This window comes from Carassius gibelio, chromosome A14 (genome assembly GCF_023724105.1).
Source record: "Carassius gibelio isolate Cgi1373 ecotype wild population from Czech Republic chromosome A14, carGib1.2-hapl.c, whole genome shotgun sequence".
Classification (NCBI taxonomy): domain Eukaryota; kingdom Metazoa; phylum Chordata; class Actinopteri; order Cypriniformes; family Cyprinidae; genus Carassius; species Carassius gibelio.
In genome coordinates, this window is record NC_068384.1 from 13,358,331 (window position 1) to 13,374,354 (window position 16,024).

At 40.4% G+C, this 16,024-nt stretch overlaps 1 protein-coding gene across 10 annotated transcripts in view; it reads right to left on the reverse strand.

Annotated features, from left to right (window-relative positions):
* LOC128027564 (rap guanine nucleotide exchange factor 2) overlaps positions 1-16,024 on the reverse strand; it is a 101,734-nt gene that overhangs the window by 13,277 nt on the left and 72,433 nt on the right. For all 10 annotated transcript variants that reach the window (XM_052615288.1, XM_052615293.1, XM_052615291.1 and 7 more), the window contains 9 exons: positions 13,754-13,885; positions 8,684-8,861; positions 4,900-5,036; positions 4,120-4,278; positions 3,084-3,236; positions 2,339-2,503; positions 2,150-2,257; positions 1,846-2,049; positions 35-143 (listed from right to left, as the gene is read on the reverse strand). In XM_052615288.1, the coding sequence (XP_052471248.1) occupies positions 35-143; positions 1,846-2,049; positions 2,150-2,257; positions 2,339-2,503; positions 3,084-3,236; positions 4,120-4,278; positions 4,900-5,036; positions 8,684-8,861; positions 13,754-13,885 (1,345 nt within the window). The remainder of the gene's footprint in view (positions 1-34; positions 144-1,845; positions 2,050-2,149; positions 2,258-2,338; positions 2,504-3,083; positions 3,237-4,119; positions 4,279-4,899; positions 5,037-8,683; positions 8,862-13,753; positions 13,886-16,024) is intronic.

The window sequence follows — 16,024 nt, forward strand, 5'->3', positions numbered from 1 at the left end:
TGCAGCTGTAGTAATTTCAGCCAGTGTAGCTTACCTAAGAGATTGGTTTTCACAGTAATGGACAGGTGTGTGTTGTTTTTGAGAATCTCGTTGGCTTTGGATAACGGCACATTTTCAAAGTTTTGCCCATTGACCTCTAGTATCTGGGGAAAAAAAAAGATGAAAATACAAAATCTCCCTCAATATTGCAGCTGAGCCAGTTGATAAATATACATGAAGCACAATGTTTTATTTCAGTATTATATACTTTCAGCACACAGTGAGCAGTTCGTGGTATTACATGTCAAATTCTCTTAGTGAGGTGAGGTATGAGGAGTCAGTATGAGTGTGAGGCTCATTTTCAGCGTGAAAGGACTTTTCCCTTACTGCAACATGAACTCCTTTGGCGTTCATTCATTCATTGACAAAATCACACCAGTGACACAAACAAATACAGATCCATGTTCACATTAGCACCCAAGCAATATGGTTTTTATTGGCTAATATGCTATTAGTTTCAACTATTAGTTTATTGTTAATTCATAGTATATAAAGTCTAGTTAACACATTTATATACTCTATACAAATAGAGAGTTCTTCATTTATTGTTTAATTAGTTCATAGGTAAAGACTTATATAATGCTTTCTTAACAACTTTTTAACCGGAAATAATTCTCACTTTAGATTAGGTCACAGAAAACTGGAAAATGTCATAAATTAATGCTTTAAACCAACCTTTACTTTACATTTTTACAAGCTTTACATTAATTGCATTAGTATTTAAGGGACAGTTCACCTCCAGTTGCTGTTCCCCACTGCCTTGCATAGTGTTTTTTCCCCCATACTATGGAAGTCAATGGGGACCAGCAACTGAAGGTGAACTACTATATTTAAATGGTTCCTAAAATTCCACAAACTGTATATTCTATCCCCATCATAGAAAACTATATAATTTTTGTGATGGGTAGGTTTAAGGGTGGGGTTAGTTTAAGGGGACAGAATATACAGTTTGTACAGTATAAAACCATTACACTTATTGAGAATCCCCATAAATGAGTGTATTTTATGTATTTGTAAAAATTTTACAAACAGCAAATAGTGGATTCAAAAAATTGCTATAAATTAAAAATTATTATTATTATTTTTTAATGATGATTTGGTGAGTTCCCTTGCTACCGATAACAGAAAATAAATAAATAAATGGAAACTTCTTCACAATATTTACTCTATTAAACTTAACAACAAATAGCTTATCCATTGTCAAAGCTGTTGACTGATACAAAGGAGAACTACCACATCTGTTAATCGGCTAAGCAGACACGGTTATTGTCAATAATCTCAAAATGGCCAAAAAAGTATCAGCTGATTAGCATTCTGAACAATCCCAATCCTCTTGTGGTTCAGAGGGCAAACAGATAGCAACTCATTAAACAGCTTTATGAGCCAAATACCGCAGTGAGTGAAGGGCTAAAGGAAACAGTGTGACACTATTCATCCACAATCACATTTTCCGCTTGTGTGAAGGAGGGAAGCCGTGTGGCAGACATATTTAGACTACAGAACGAGTTAACAGGCTGAGATGTGTGTGCTTTTACGTTTGAACGATAGAAGGAATGAAAACAAAAGATGAGGTTTTTGCTCTTTTTCTTTATGATTTAGGGCAGTATGCTGTCAGTGCTGTGTCTAACCGCTTTCATCGCTTGACAAAAGTAATTGAAAACGCTATCACACAATGTTTCCCACTTCCAGTCACATAACTACTAATACAGCTGCTAATGCCACAACAATGCAAGTTGCGTCAATTTAACAAGTACAACTATTTCTGTAGCCTGCTTCAGATCCTGCGTGCTGCTGGTGTGACATTACCTGGTCTCCTCGTTTAAGGCCGGCCTCTGCAGCTTTGCTGTCTTGCTCCACGCTGTCAATGAAAATGCGAAAGCCCTTCTCTGAACCCCCCAGCAGGGTGAAAGACAGGTGTGCTTCCCTCGAGGGTTTGGTCAGGGTCACCACCCGTAGCTTAGCTTTGGCAGCACATGCTATGTTTAACAGTCTTAGGTGCCCACACATTTTCTGGTTTAAAGAGAGGCAACTGCATGAGAATTTTGCAGTCGACTTAGCCACAAAGCTGAAGAACACTAAGAAATCTTAGTTTTTTTTGCACACAACTGACCTCTCTCTCCAGATTGTACTCGAACTCCTCAAGAAAATGTGTCATTGCAGAGTCACCCTCAAAGTCGTTGAAATGATTGTTTACCCACAGCAAGACTACCCGTGTAACCTGATGAAATATGTAATAAATAATCATTTATCTCATCAACCACCAACTGATTTACGTGATTGCATAAGCGTGTCTATGTACCTTGTCCCTGAGGCTGGAGTCATGAAACCACTCCAGCAGTTTCTTGCCTACCACCATGGGGCTTGGCAGGAAGGTGCGGTAGGTAAGCAGGAAGTCCTCGATGTAGGTGGGGTCCACCACCGAGTGCTCTTCTACAAGGTGCATGGTAAGACGCTCTGGTGTGCCCTATAAAAAACAAAAAGTGCTCTTTAAAGGATGCATATTAAATCCAACTTTGGCTTGTGACTCTGATTTGGGGTCAGCCAGAAGAACTGGTGGTCAGTTTCATTGTTGTTGGTCATATTTCCCTCCGCTCTAACTGTCAAGACACTGGACTCATAAGATGTATTTGATATTCAGTCCATATATGGCTCCACTGTGCTAAGCATATTTCCTCATTTAGGAATCAATAAATGGCTATGTTCAATGCATCTGTTTAAATCAGAGCAAATGCCATGTCAATCAAGCGTGTGAGTCAATGTATCCTAACAGTTTTTGCAGTGTGGCACATCTCATCGGATTCAGTTCAGACTGCAAACTCACAACTCAAATAAAATATTACTTATTTTGGCTGAAGTGCCATAAAATAGAGGTGTAGGAAACACTAGTTTAAGTATTAAATCCTTATGTGAGCTTTCATTGACCCCCATGACAGGTAACGTTTGTTTGGAAAGTTTTCTTTTTGTCACTTTATTGTAGCTACATTTCGGAACATTTCTTTAACTCTGGTTGTGACAAACAAACTCGTTTATAGATGGGTTCTCACCTTGATGACAATGTGTCCTTTTCTGGTGCCTGTGCGGTCAAGCTCTCGGTGTTCCTTCACCATCACAATCTCACCCTCCTCTTCCACCTTCTGCATGTTTTTCTCCACTTGGTTAAGGATGCAGCAGTATTCTTGCTGTGCTATGCAAACAAACTGACAGAGAGAGAAAACGAGAGCAAAAGTGAGCTAGCAGACACAAGCCGAGAGGCAAAAGTAGAATCACTTTTTAGATGAAGCAGGTTTTCAAATGATTTCCCAATGATAATTACAGCAGTGCACTGAAACAGAGACAAGATTTCATTATTGCTAAATTTTCACTAATCACCCGATCATTCTCATGCTTAATGAATGGGCAGGACCATTTCACTTCTGCATTAAATGAGTCTTTACAAACAGCTAAAATAGATTTGACAGGGATTATTATTATTATTTTGTTTTTAATCAATAAAGTTCTTCCTTAAAACCTGCTGGATATCCAAAAATCTAAATGATGTAAATAAAGAGAATAAAGCCTTACATAATGTGCATTGTGATATTATTTGTATTACAATTAAATAAATACCTTTAATGCAAAAATATTTATATTGCTATTAAAAAAGTGATTTACAACTTGCATAAAATTTATTGCATCAGTACATTTAATGTTCTGTAGAAAAGCCATGGCTTCCTGTTTATATTAACAGAAATAAAAAATAGGAGGGGAAACAACGGCCAAATTCCAAATTAGTCACCATTCACAATGAGAAAAACCAAAGAAATTTGTGATGTTCAGCAAAAGATAGAAAGTGGCTTTAAGAAAAAAGCAGTTAAAATTCCCATTTCCACCATCAGGGCAAGTTCTTAAGTTCTTATCAACAGAAAATGTTTTGAATCTGCCTGGAAGAGGACATGTGTCTATGTGTACAATAAAATACACTGCCACAATGCAAAAATAGGCTTCATTGTCTTCACACAATGAAACCATGCAATGAAATGCAATGTTTTTTGGCAAAAAAAAAAAAAAAGAACTGGATTACTGAATGGATTGTTGACTCACCTGGCAGTCATCCACCTTGGTCTTCATCACCCCTTTCATGTATTCTTTCTCCATGGTGGGGGACACACCAAAGCTGTTGCCCATGCACAGGATTTCCGTCCGGCCATCTGGGTGCGTCACCTCCACTGAGCCATTCAGAATCACAGACCATGAGTCCAGCTACAACAAAGTTACAATGAAGAGATAACAGTAAGACAGAGGACATATGGTTTATTTTCACTGTTTGAAAATCACAGCCTTTTTTATCACATGTCATCACACTAAACTGTACAAGCCTCAAGCCCTGTCCTGCTTTCAATTATATGGATGCATTAAGGGGGAAAAATGGCTCTTTTTGGCATGGCAATACTGAGATAAGGAGATAAGTGATTCCCGCTGAACCGCGGGCATCTTGTAATCTCAAGATGCTGAAAGCTGGCATCCATTCAGGTTTAACAGTGCAGAAGCTGAATGGCTGATTGGCTGTGACGAAAGGCAGGAGAAGGATGGATGTATGAGTAAGCAAAGCCACAGAATCAAGATCAACATGAGACTGAAGTGAGAGCTGGTGAAAGGCTGAAGGTGAATGACTTAACTTCAAAAAAGAGAGATGATTGGGGTTAAAGAGAACTAAAATGGGATTAGTGTAAAAAGCTAGGCTAATAGCTATTGATATAGAAAAAGTGCAGTATGTGTACTATATACAGTATACTAGGTATACTACACATATAGATTAAATGTGAAACTGAGACTTCAATAAGGCTACTGGTACTGGTTTATGTCACGGTAAGTCTGACCGACCTCTTCGCCATCATTAAGGACGACTGTGCCGGCCCGTTCCACCACAGCGAACACCATGACAGCACAAAGCTCCCTCCTGACAGACATGGTCATATTGGCAAAGGCCGGTAGCTGGTGCATGAACTCCAACAGTTGCTCTGAAGAAACAGGGAGAGAAACAAGAAGTGAAAGTCACATTTAAAACTAAGTGAGATAACACAAGAGTCTTTGAAAGTCTTTCATTGGTATTTTTGTTCTCTCTATCAGATGCAGTTTGTTCTTCCCACATGGAGAGCGGAAAAACATTCTTTCCATGGCTTATAAAAATAACAGCAACCAAGCATCGAATGCATTATTAATACGAAGCTATTTCTGAGAACCGGCTAATCCTGCTATGCAATATACAGGACATATTATACATGACAAAATCCATTTCCACAGTAACAAAGACCTAAACAGAAAGTAGTTTCTTCAATTATGGACAACCGCCAGTGGGTTTTATTAAAATAAACAGATTTTGATGCTTTTTGTTATGTGGAAGTAAGAAAAAAAAAAAAAAAACTGTCCTATTTATTTACTTTCCTATCCATTTATCATTTGTTTTTGCTACCTTCCAAATGTACATGTTTTATGCATAGTGTCACGGGAGGAGCACAAGACAGACACAGTGGGCGTGGCGTCAGGCCTCAGAGAGGCTTTTATTAACAGAAATCATAAAACAAAGGGAATAAAAGTGGCCAAAGGGGGAAAGTGTCCAAAATAACAGGGAATCTGGTGTCCTCGTCGTGCTGCGGGATTTGTGTAGGTCGGGCAGTGTTCATCGAGGAAGGGTCCAGGTAAGGGGCGGAGTCCGGCGGCCGCACGCGCTCCCCTCCTTGGTCCGGGGCGCGAGGGGCGGCGGCTTCATCTAGCGGCCACATCTCTCTCGTCGGCCGCGGCGCTGGTAGGGGATGGACGGCCCGGCATCCTGGCCCGTCGGCCGTGTAAACGGGTGCGGTTCTCCTCCGGATCGCGGGTCCGGCAGCTCACGTCTTGGTGGCGCGGGAGTCCCTCAACGCACCCTTCCTGGACCCACGAGGACACCAGCGTGCATGCACGGGGAAGAGACCGGTCTCCTGAGGAGAGGCGCGTTGGGCTTTTAAACAGCGGCGGTAATGAGGCTCCACTTCCTTCAGGTGTGCCCCATCACACGCCGCCAGCCCTGACTCGTCCAGCGCCCCTCCTCTCACACACCCACTCCAGTCGGGAGCCTGGTGAAGGGCGGCGATTTAGGACGGGGTGCCGGTGACAATCAGGGAGGAGGCAGCTGACTCGTCACATTCCCCCTCCCAAGCGACATCCCCGTCCCCAGGGCGCCACCCACACGGGAGTGCTACCATCCTCAACCAGGCTCCAAACGGTCGGAGTGGGCGGGGCTTCCTCTCCGGGCGGTCCTCCCTCTCGCAGCGCACCAGAACAGGGACAGAGAAACCGGGTTTTAGTGACAGCCTCAACCAACCACAGGGTAAAATGACAATGGAAAAGTCACTTACCCCTTGTGTGGTTGGGAGGCTGTCCCCAGTTTTCCTCCGTCCCAGTCTGGGTTCTCACGAACGTTTGCAAGCGAGAGGGAGTGACGTCACCAGACGTTTCCCAACTGCGCTGTCTAGGCTCCGCCTTGCCCGCATTCTCCACCAGTGTCACGGGAGGAGCACAAGACAGACACAGTGGGCGTGGCGTCAGGCCTCGGAGAGGCTTTTATTAACAGAAATCATAAAACAAAGGGAATAAAAGTGGCCAAAGGGGGAAAGTGTCCAAAATAACAGGGAATCTGGTGTCCTCGTCGTGCTGCGGGATTTGTGTAGGTCGGGCAGTGTTCATCGAGGAAGGGTCCAGGTAAGGGGCGGAGTCCGGCGGCCGCACGCGCTCCCCTCCTTGGTCCGGGGCGCGAGGGGCGGCGGCTTCATCTAGCGGCCACATCTCTCTCGTCGGCCGCGGCGCTGGTAGGGGATGGACGGCCCGGCATCCTGGCCCGTCGGCCGTGTAAACGGGTGCGGTTCTCCTCCGGATCGCGGGTCCGGCAGCTCACGTCTTGGTGGCGCGGGAGTCCCTCAACGCACCCTTCCTGGACCCACGAGGACACCAGCGTGCATGCACGGGGAAGAGACCGGTCTCCTGAGGAGAGGCGCGTTGGGCTTTTAAACAGCGGCGGTAATGAGGCTCCACTTCCTTCAGGTGTGCCCCATCACACGCCGCCAGCCCTGACTCGTCCAGCGCCCCTCCTCTCACACACCCACTCCAGTCGGGAGCCTGGTGAAGGGCGGCGATTTAGGACGGGGTGCCGGTGACAATCAGGGAGGAGGCAGCTGACTCGTCACAATAGATTTTATTTTTTTACTATGCCAGATGTTCAATTTAAAACTTGTGGTTTCAAAATGTTTTGCCTTTTCTCACTTTAGCTCTTTTTTGACAATTACAGCTGTCCCTTGGTTGTTGTCCTTTAGATAAAATTCAAAACATGTAATGTGGAAAGAAAACTTTAAAATAATAATAAAGTATTTAGAATGCTGTGATATTAACCTTTCAAAGCCATTTTCACCACAGGATGTTATTTAATACAACACATCATTTGGGATGACACTGCGACAGAAATACTGACAGAAAAATTGACAATTCTACTGTGCTATATATGATTCTGGACCACAAAACCAGTCTTAAGTCGCTGGGGTATATTTTTTTCAATAGCCAAAAAAACATTGTATGGGTCAAAATTATCTATTTTTCGTTTATGCCAAAAATCATTAGGAAATTAAGTAATGATCATGTTCCATGAAAATATTTTGTATATTTCCTACTGTAAATACATCAAAACTTAATTTTTGATCAGTAATATGCTTTGCTAAGAATTCATCTGGACAACTTTAAATCTTAGTGTTTAGATTTTTTTTACACCCTCAAATTCCAGAGTTTAAAATAGTTTTATCTCAGCCAAATATTGTCCTATCCTAACAAACGTACATCAATGGAAAGCTTTTTTATTCAGATTTCAGATGTTGTATAAACTCAATTTCGATGTTTTGTGGTCCAGGGTCACATATGTATATATACTGTTGGACAACGGCAGCAGAAAGTGTTTTCACACCATTTTTATTCAAACCCACAGGACCAAAAGAGCTCATATAGAAACACTCATTTCCATATTTGCCTCTTTTTGACTGCTTAGCCTACAAGTGTGCATGCCATTCCGTTGCATAGAACATGGTACATTTAACATCTTGTGTCCATTTATTGCGATATAATCATTATTTTACAATCAATTTGAATTACTAGAACTGGCCATCAAGATAAAAGTTTTTCTATAGCAAGTTAATAGTTTTTTCTTCCCATATCAGTCAGGCCAACCAAATCAAGTATTTGGCTTTAGCTAGTGTGACAGGGCAGCCAGGGCTGCCCAAAGGCTGGAGTGGTTCGGTTGACATTGAGGAGAGTGAAGAAAACAGATTCTGGATTTTGTTCCCTGCCCATGGCCTGTCTGGGTACTCGATGACCTGTGCTTGCCATGGCACCACTGAAGCATATCTGTGGATGTGGCTAAGCCAATCAAATTTTAATGTGCTCCGAGAGGCTCGGCTGAGAGGGTGACCTAGAAAAAAACAACACGTCTCCCCACCTCACTCTCTCCTTTTGGAGTCTCCCCGACCTTTTGTTGCCTTCTTTTCCTGGCAAATTATTTCATTGCTTTCTAGAATCCCCTCTTTCTTCCTCAAGCAAATTCTGGGGTTTGAATCCTTGAATTCTAGCATGATGGTTTAAGCGAATCACTCACCTATGTCATCATCCGTTCGGTCCATGGGGTCTTTCTCCAGGCAGTCTCGGACGATGTCTCGACTCATGAGGGGATCAGAGGCACGTTCGATGTCTTCCTCATCGTCATCCTCCTCGGAGTCAACGGCCGTCTCGGGCAGGCCACTGAGGTCCATGTCGCCAGGCTCACTCTCTGTGGCCTGTGTTTCAGAAACCTTTCTTCAGTCAATCATAGTAAGATATTTTGGACATTTTTTGCTTAAATTTTACATCACTGTTGGGTTTCTTCTAAATTAATATCATGAATCCTGGAGCTGATCACAGACCTAACATCTAACATATTTCAGAAGCAAAGTTTAAGCACAGACTCAAAAAAAGACAAATTGATCAAGACTAGGATTCAAAGCTAAAAAAACAACAATATATTCAGAATTAAAAAGAAAAAGGAAGCAGAGCACATGACTGCATCTAATCCTATATCACAACAATTCAAAGCAAGCAACAAACAAACCAAACAAACAAGCACAGGCAACAACAAAAACATATTCCGGGTAAAAAGTTAGATGGGAAAACACAACCCAGGACCCACCCAGCACTGCGGCATGGTCCAACCTGACTAAAATAAACAAAAGACAGACCCATCAGTTTGTGAACACTACAATCTCCTGTCGCAACCAACCCTGATTCGCTCTCACCTGGCTGAAGAGACCCATCGATACTCTATTCCTCCCTGAAACTGCCCACAGAGTCGCCTTGACCAAATGCTTGCAGAAGCCGGGTCCCAGCATCATCTTTAGAGCTCTGGCTTCCAGCCACTTTTAATTTTTTAAAGCCCCTCGATCTGGGCTCACACAAACGCATGTCATTTTGACTTAAATGACCAGTATTACTCATCAAATATTCTGACGGTGCTGAAAGCAGCCACTCAGAGGGCGCACTGGGTGGAGAGATGTGAGGCTGGGCTCTTTTCTTTAGGGTGGGGACAGGGGAGTGGGGGAGGATGGTGGTGGCAGCTGGCAAAATGCACTAATATAAAAACAAGAGAGCCATCTTTCACATAAGCATCCCTCTTAAAGAGGTCTAAACTACTTGTGGGAATAGATCACCTAAAACAGACTCACCCTCGTCATTCTAAACCAGTCTGACTTTCTTTTTCTCTCAGAACACAAATGGAGAAATTATGGAGAGTATATTCGTTGCAATGACAGTGAATGGGGGTTGAAGCTTTTTGGATTTTTAATCAAAAACAGCATAGAAATATCATAATAGTTTCAAAATGTCCCCACTTTTTGGTCTGCTATCATATGATCTAAGTGTATATTTTCATTGAAACTCTTGGCATCTTTTCATAAAAGAAGTCACAAAGTCTAATTATTTACAAACTATTTTGTCTTAAACATCTCTTTATGATTCGACTGACAAAACTAGTTTAAATAATTAAATACTGAACTGGTTCAACAGGTTGAATTCAATGACACAATGATCTGGTCAACGGTTAACCGCTCTCTAAAGGTGATTATCAACTTAAACTCAAGAAAATAACCAGCACAGCGATTTCCTTTTCTTTTCAATTTAAGAAAAGTCATAAAGGTTTGGAACGACCAGTAAATGAAGACAGATTCTATTGTGGATGAACTTTTCCTTTAAGGTCCTCAATCCTGCTGAAACCTCCATGAGCTCTCAGATGCTCGATAACCCTGTGACACACATTTGTCCCAGAGATCAGACTGGAGTTAAAACACGAACACAGATCTATGAGCAACATTTACCAACTACAAGGACAGACAGTCTCAAATGCTGCATGCATCAAATTGCAGGAAACACCAGTTTTCCCAGCTTTCAACTATGAATTAAATATGCATTCCCAAAGCAGTAAGTCACTGGTCCATGACGACGAAATCTATGTGCTTAAATAACAGCAATCTTGTTGAGGAAAGGTATCAATGAATGTTGATTAATGCGGTTTTAAGATCTTAAAATCAATACACTAAGCAGTCACCCATTAGCTGAACCTTTAGGGATTTACAATAAATCACGTTTTCGTCCAGACACCATTATGTTGATGACTCATTATGTTGATGGCTTCAGATCATTACGTCTCTTGCAGATTTAGGCTTGAAGAAACCAAACATATCACACTCAAGTCACATCTTGATAAACCACCTACACCACATTGGAATTGTTCAAAAAGTTTCATTGCTGTACTTCAACAAGAATCAAACAGCACCAACGATGCAGGCGTCAGGCTGGCTTCCCTTATGAAATCCATTTAAGAGCTAATCACTGTAGACAAACATAGTTACATTAATGTAACATTAATACACTGTAGCTGATGAAGGGACTGATTTATCTTTCAAACAGCCATGTCTGATGTAATCTATAGCACTGTTTGGGCAGCTAAGATGAGCGTGAAGGGAACATAATTTTTTTAGCAGGACTATTCTTGGATCAATGCTTTCAAGCCTCCCCGAAGAACCTGCATCATTATTTATTCAAATGTAAAAAAAAAAAAAAAGTATATATATGTGATATGACTTTAAATACAGTTTATTGATGACAAATATGAGGCAGGGCAACAACTCACTGTGTGATGGAGCCTATGAAACATAGTTAGAATGTCAGCAGCATTTAATTTCTTAATGCACATTTGGAATGAATTGGGTGGACCATTTGGCATAGAGCTGAAGATCTTTGCCCGGTTCGGGCTTAATTTCTATCATCTTACGTGGGCTCGGGCTTGCTCTCCAGTTTGCCAGGTAAACGAGCGTTCATGTGATGTGTTTCGATTAGCACGAGAAAGATGCGAAAATTAATGCTGAGCAGGTGTAACAGAGGCTTGCCTCTGGTGATTACGTTTTGGTTGCACCAGCAACTAAAGCAAACTCTGAGGTGTGGAAAAGTTTTGACCTTGTTTATAATGAGAATAATGAATGAATAAAGACGCACCATCAGTGAGCGCAGGAACGCGCAGAAGTGTCATCATTTTCCTCCACAAAAACATGTAGACCTAGCCTAATCTCTGTGAGTAAAGGTTTTTCAAATGATAACTAAATATTCATTGAGTCTTAAATGCATAATGTTGACAGAGTATTTACGCTAATGTTGGCATTATTCTTTTATTAAATAAAGCAAATCCGGCGGAGCCTTTATCTTAATTTCGTTATTGCCAAATACCCATCTTAATTTAAAATGTATCTTAATTTATTTATTTTTAAATGACTCGTTTTTATTGGTGTGTTGGTCTATTTATAGGTTAAATGAGCCTATGTCTAGAATGCTGAGATGTTACGATGTCACAGAGGACTTATTTTATTTCTTAATTCCAACTTCCAAGTGGTCTAGTCTACGTTAGTTATGAGTAAATTATGTTAAAACATGAATAAATGACTCATTGTTGACAAAAGGCAAAAGAGCTGTGTGCGTGCGCACATTTGAATAATTTCGGGCTGTAAATGGGTTCTGGCTTTAAAAAAGCTGTCAATCAAAATGTACTTCTCGGGCTCGGGTCCTGTCGGGCATAACTTTTAAGGCCCGAATACCGCTATAATTCGGCATGCTGAACCACTGGCCATAGGCATGTTGGATTTGAAGGGGCGCTATGTGTATGACATCAAAGTACCATGAGATCGATTCAAAAGCATGCAGAGGCGCCTCTAATCACTCATGCGGTACTTTGATGTCAAACAAACCAATCAATCTGATGGTGACGATCCACTTCAAGTCGAACAAGTCTAATGATTCAATGGACCATTCACAAAGAAACATTTATTTCACTCCTGAATGAATCGGCATTATAGGTTTACTATACTATACTATACGATACTATAAAAGATACTAATGTTCAATCAATTATAAACTGTGTTAACAACAGTAATTAGAATGAACAATTCTTACATTAAGTAAGATAATTACATACAGCAGTTAATTAGCTTAACTGTAGGCAGACACATGAATAAAATATTGTGCAGCTTCAACAGCTTCGAACACATGCAATCAGAATTTAGATTTTAAACTATCCATTTCATATGAACAACATTCCCCTCAGCCTGCTGTTGTTTTTATGTTTTACGACACATGGATGGCGAGGATAGGTGAGGAGAATTGTAGTAAAGTGAGGTGTAAAGCAGGGAGATCACAAACTCTTTTCACAAAGACACCTTCCAGCTGTTAATGAGCCTTTAACAGACGGTCATCAGCCCAGGATCACGGACACTGCATGAACTGAATTATGTCCCATACACCTTTGCACACGGCCTGCTGCAAAACGTCTTTAAATCCACAAACATGTCACACAAGGAAAACAGCCAGGCAAATACCAAGTCAAACAGTATTAATATGATTTATAGAGGCAAACATACACATTTTGTAGACGGGCACAGATTTATAAAGTACATGGGGTCCCTTCTGCTTTAATCTATTAAGGCTCATTGGCTCAGGTTTAGTTATAGTGGCAAATCTTTAGTGATAGAAGCTTGTACACTGATGAAATATGTACCTTCAATGCATTGTACGAAGATTTGGATAAAAACATCTCCAAAATGAATACAATGTAAATGAAAGAAATGAATAAATATGGTTGAAATTTGCATGCACATTAAAAATGGCTCTCCCAAAAATCTAAATTAGATGTTGTTCCATATATATATATTTGTTCAAAATAAATACATACTTTTATTCAACAAGGGCACATTAATCAAAAGTGACAGTAAAGACATGTATAATATTTATTTTATTTCAAATAAATGCTTCTGAACTTTCTATTCAAAGAATCCTGGAAAGCTGATTTTAGAACAGCTAATAATAAGAAATGTTTCTTGAGCACCAAAACCAGCCAATCAGAATGATTTCTGAAGTATCACGTGACACTGAAGACTTGAGTAATGGTGCTGAAAATTCAGCTTTGCCATCATTGGAAAAAATTACATTTTACCATATGAGAACATATTAATAGCAATTATTTTAAATTTCTATTAAATGTTAAATTTTTACTATGATTTTTTTGTCAGTTCAGATCATAAAGTATATGTCACATTGTGATGGCACTGCCACAAAGCTGCTACTCCTACGTTACCCAAAGGCTAGGTGTTGTTACCTGGTAAATGTCCGACAGGCTGCTGCTCCCAGAATCACTGGTGATGCTACATCCTGAGTGGCTGGAGGAAACGTGTGTCACCTGGGGGTGAATCCCGTCTGCCAGGTGTAATCTGCTGAAGTCTGCCGGCAGCTGCATATGGAGACAAACAAACATTTGACCATAACGATCTGCAATGCAGCAAATAACAGTGACAGCCAACCAGTAGCATATCTTTTAATTATTAAAAATTTTAATCACATGTACGGCCTCAAATCCAACAAATATAGACTAAAAGTAAAGAAGCTCTGATTTGGAAACCATTGAACTTCTAAATGTCACAGATTGCAGTTTAAGTTCGTCTTTTCTGCGGTCCACTACGCTATCATTTATTCATCACACCTGATGTTTCTGATACTCTCAAGGATTTTCTGGCAAAAACAAGCCTCATAGATGTTCGGTGTTTTATTAGAGCTAAAACAGGACCATACAATATCTTAAACAGGGGCAATTTTCCTCTCCACGCCATTCACAGTTGACAAAATGTCAGTCAGGTCAGTCACATTTAATGCAGGGTTTCCCTATTTTCATTCAACAGAATAGCACAGCTCATTTGCTAATGCTAATGGGTGTCGACAAGCTGTTTCTCACACAAGCCATTATATAACCTCAAAAGACTTGGAATATATAAGCCATACAAACAAATAAAGACTCAAATCTTCTCTATATATATTTTTTTTCACAAGCCTGCTATTAAGCCTGCTTTTACATTGATTCCCAGAAGCTAAATCTGGACTTAAGCTATTGAGAAATTTAATTTCTAATTATATTTCTAATGCAAGAGAGCCTTGGCACTGTAGTACTATCTTGGCTTACAGCAAGAACAAGGCTGGTTTATATCTACACACACAAAAAAGAATCATTAGGAAAACAAATAGCTCATAATTAATGAAAGAAAGACACTGTATAATCGAAGGCTACACAATATTGCATGTGGCATGTTTATTTCCTCTGGTTCAGTGTGAGCAAGCAGCTCTTTAATGACGACGCTCTGTACATATTTGAAGGGGTGCGGCTGCAAGAGCAAAGCGTGTGTGTGTGAGGGGCTTGTGCAAGAGGAAAGGCACTGACAACAGCACAGAGATAAGGAGCTAAGAACCAATTTCAGCTAATATTAGAGTGCACACAGCCCACACGCACACACACATGGCCACATTGCGATAAAGCTCATTCAATCGGCTTCCAATTGTGTCTGCGTGTGTGCTCGTGGCTGTATGTGTGTTCACGGGTGAAATTGCTTTTTTTGGGGGGCTATTGGATGTCTTCAGCCAGCTGTGGCTGAGTATAGCTTTCATACAAAAATGCATCTGACCTAATTTCCACTCCCATAATCATAAACATGCCGGAAATACAGCCAATTCTCTCAGGAGAAGGAGAGCTTGAACAGAGAGAAAACAACCTTATAGATGGAATAGGAGCAGATAAGGAAAACTATATGTTTGCAAGACACTATCTGCCCCAATACTGGTGCAGTAACAGGGATGCCTGCTGTTTGGTGTGCTGTGAGGCTAAAGGTGTGTTAACACACTAATGTGTTGATGAATATTCCTCCTCACATACACAAATTCATTACATTAATCTATCGCCATGGCAGCTCATCCATATTAATTAGGGCTTTTTACACCTGAAAGCAGAGAGAAAACATAAGAGGAAGGAAGAATAGAATAGAATAGAATAGAATAGAATAGAATAGAACAGAATGTAGTAGTAAAAAGAATATGGGACAAATGTAAAAAGAACTAAAAAAAGACAGAACGAAAGGAGAAAACAAATGAACAAATAACAGAGTGAAAGACTTAAAGCCAGAATAAATGAAAATAAAAATTAGACAAGTAAATACAGAACTGCATGACAGACCGAGAGATAGAATGAATAACAGAACAAACAAACAACAGAAATGACACTAAACACTAAAACTAAAAACACTTAACACTAAAAAAGACCATGTAAAAAAGAAAGTACAGAATGATTAAAATAAAGAGAACAGAGCAAGAAAAGATGAATAATGGAACAAACTAACAAAAGTGAAAAAAAGAATGAAGAAAAACAAAAGAACAAACAAAGAGATCAAATAAATGAATGAAAAACAAAAACAAATGCAATAGTACAAAAAACTAATTAAAGAGAATCCAAGAAAATGCAAACAAAACAAAAAGGAAAGACAGAACAAAAGGGAGAACAAATGAAAGACAGAACCGAAGTTAGAAAAAAAGAAAATCCTACTTAATTGTG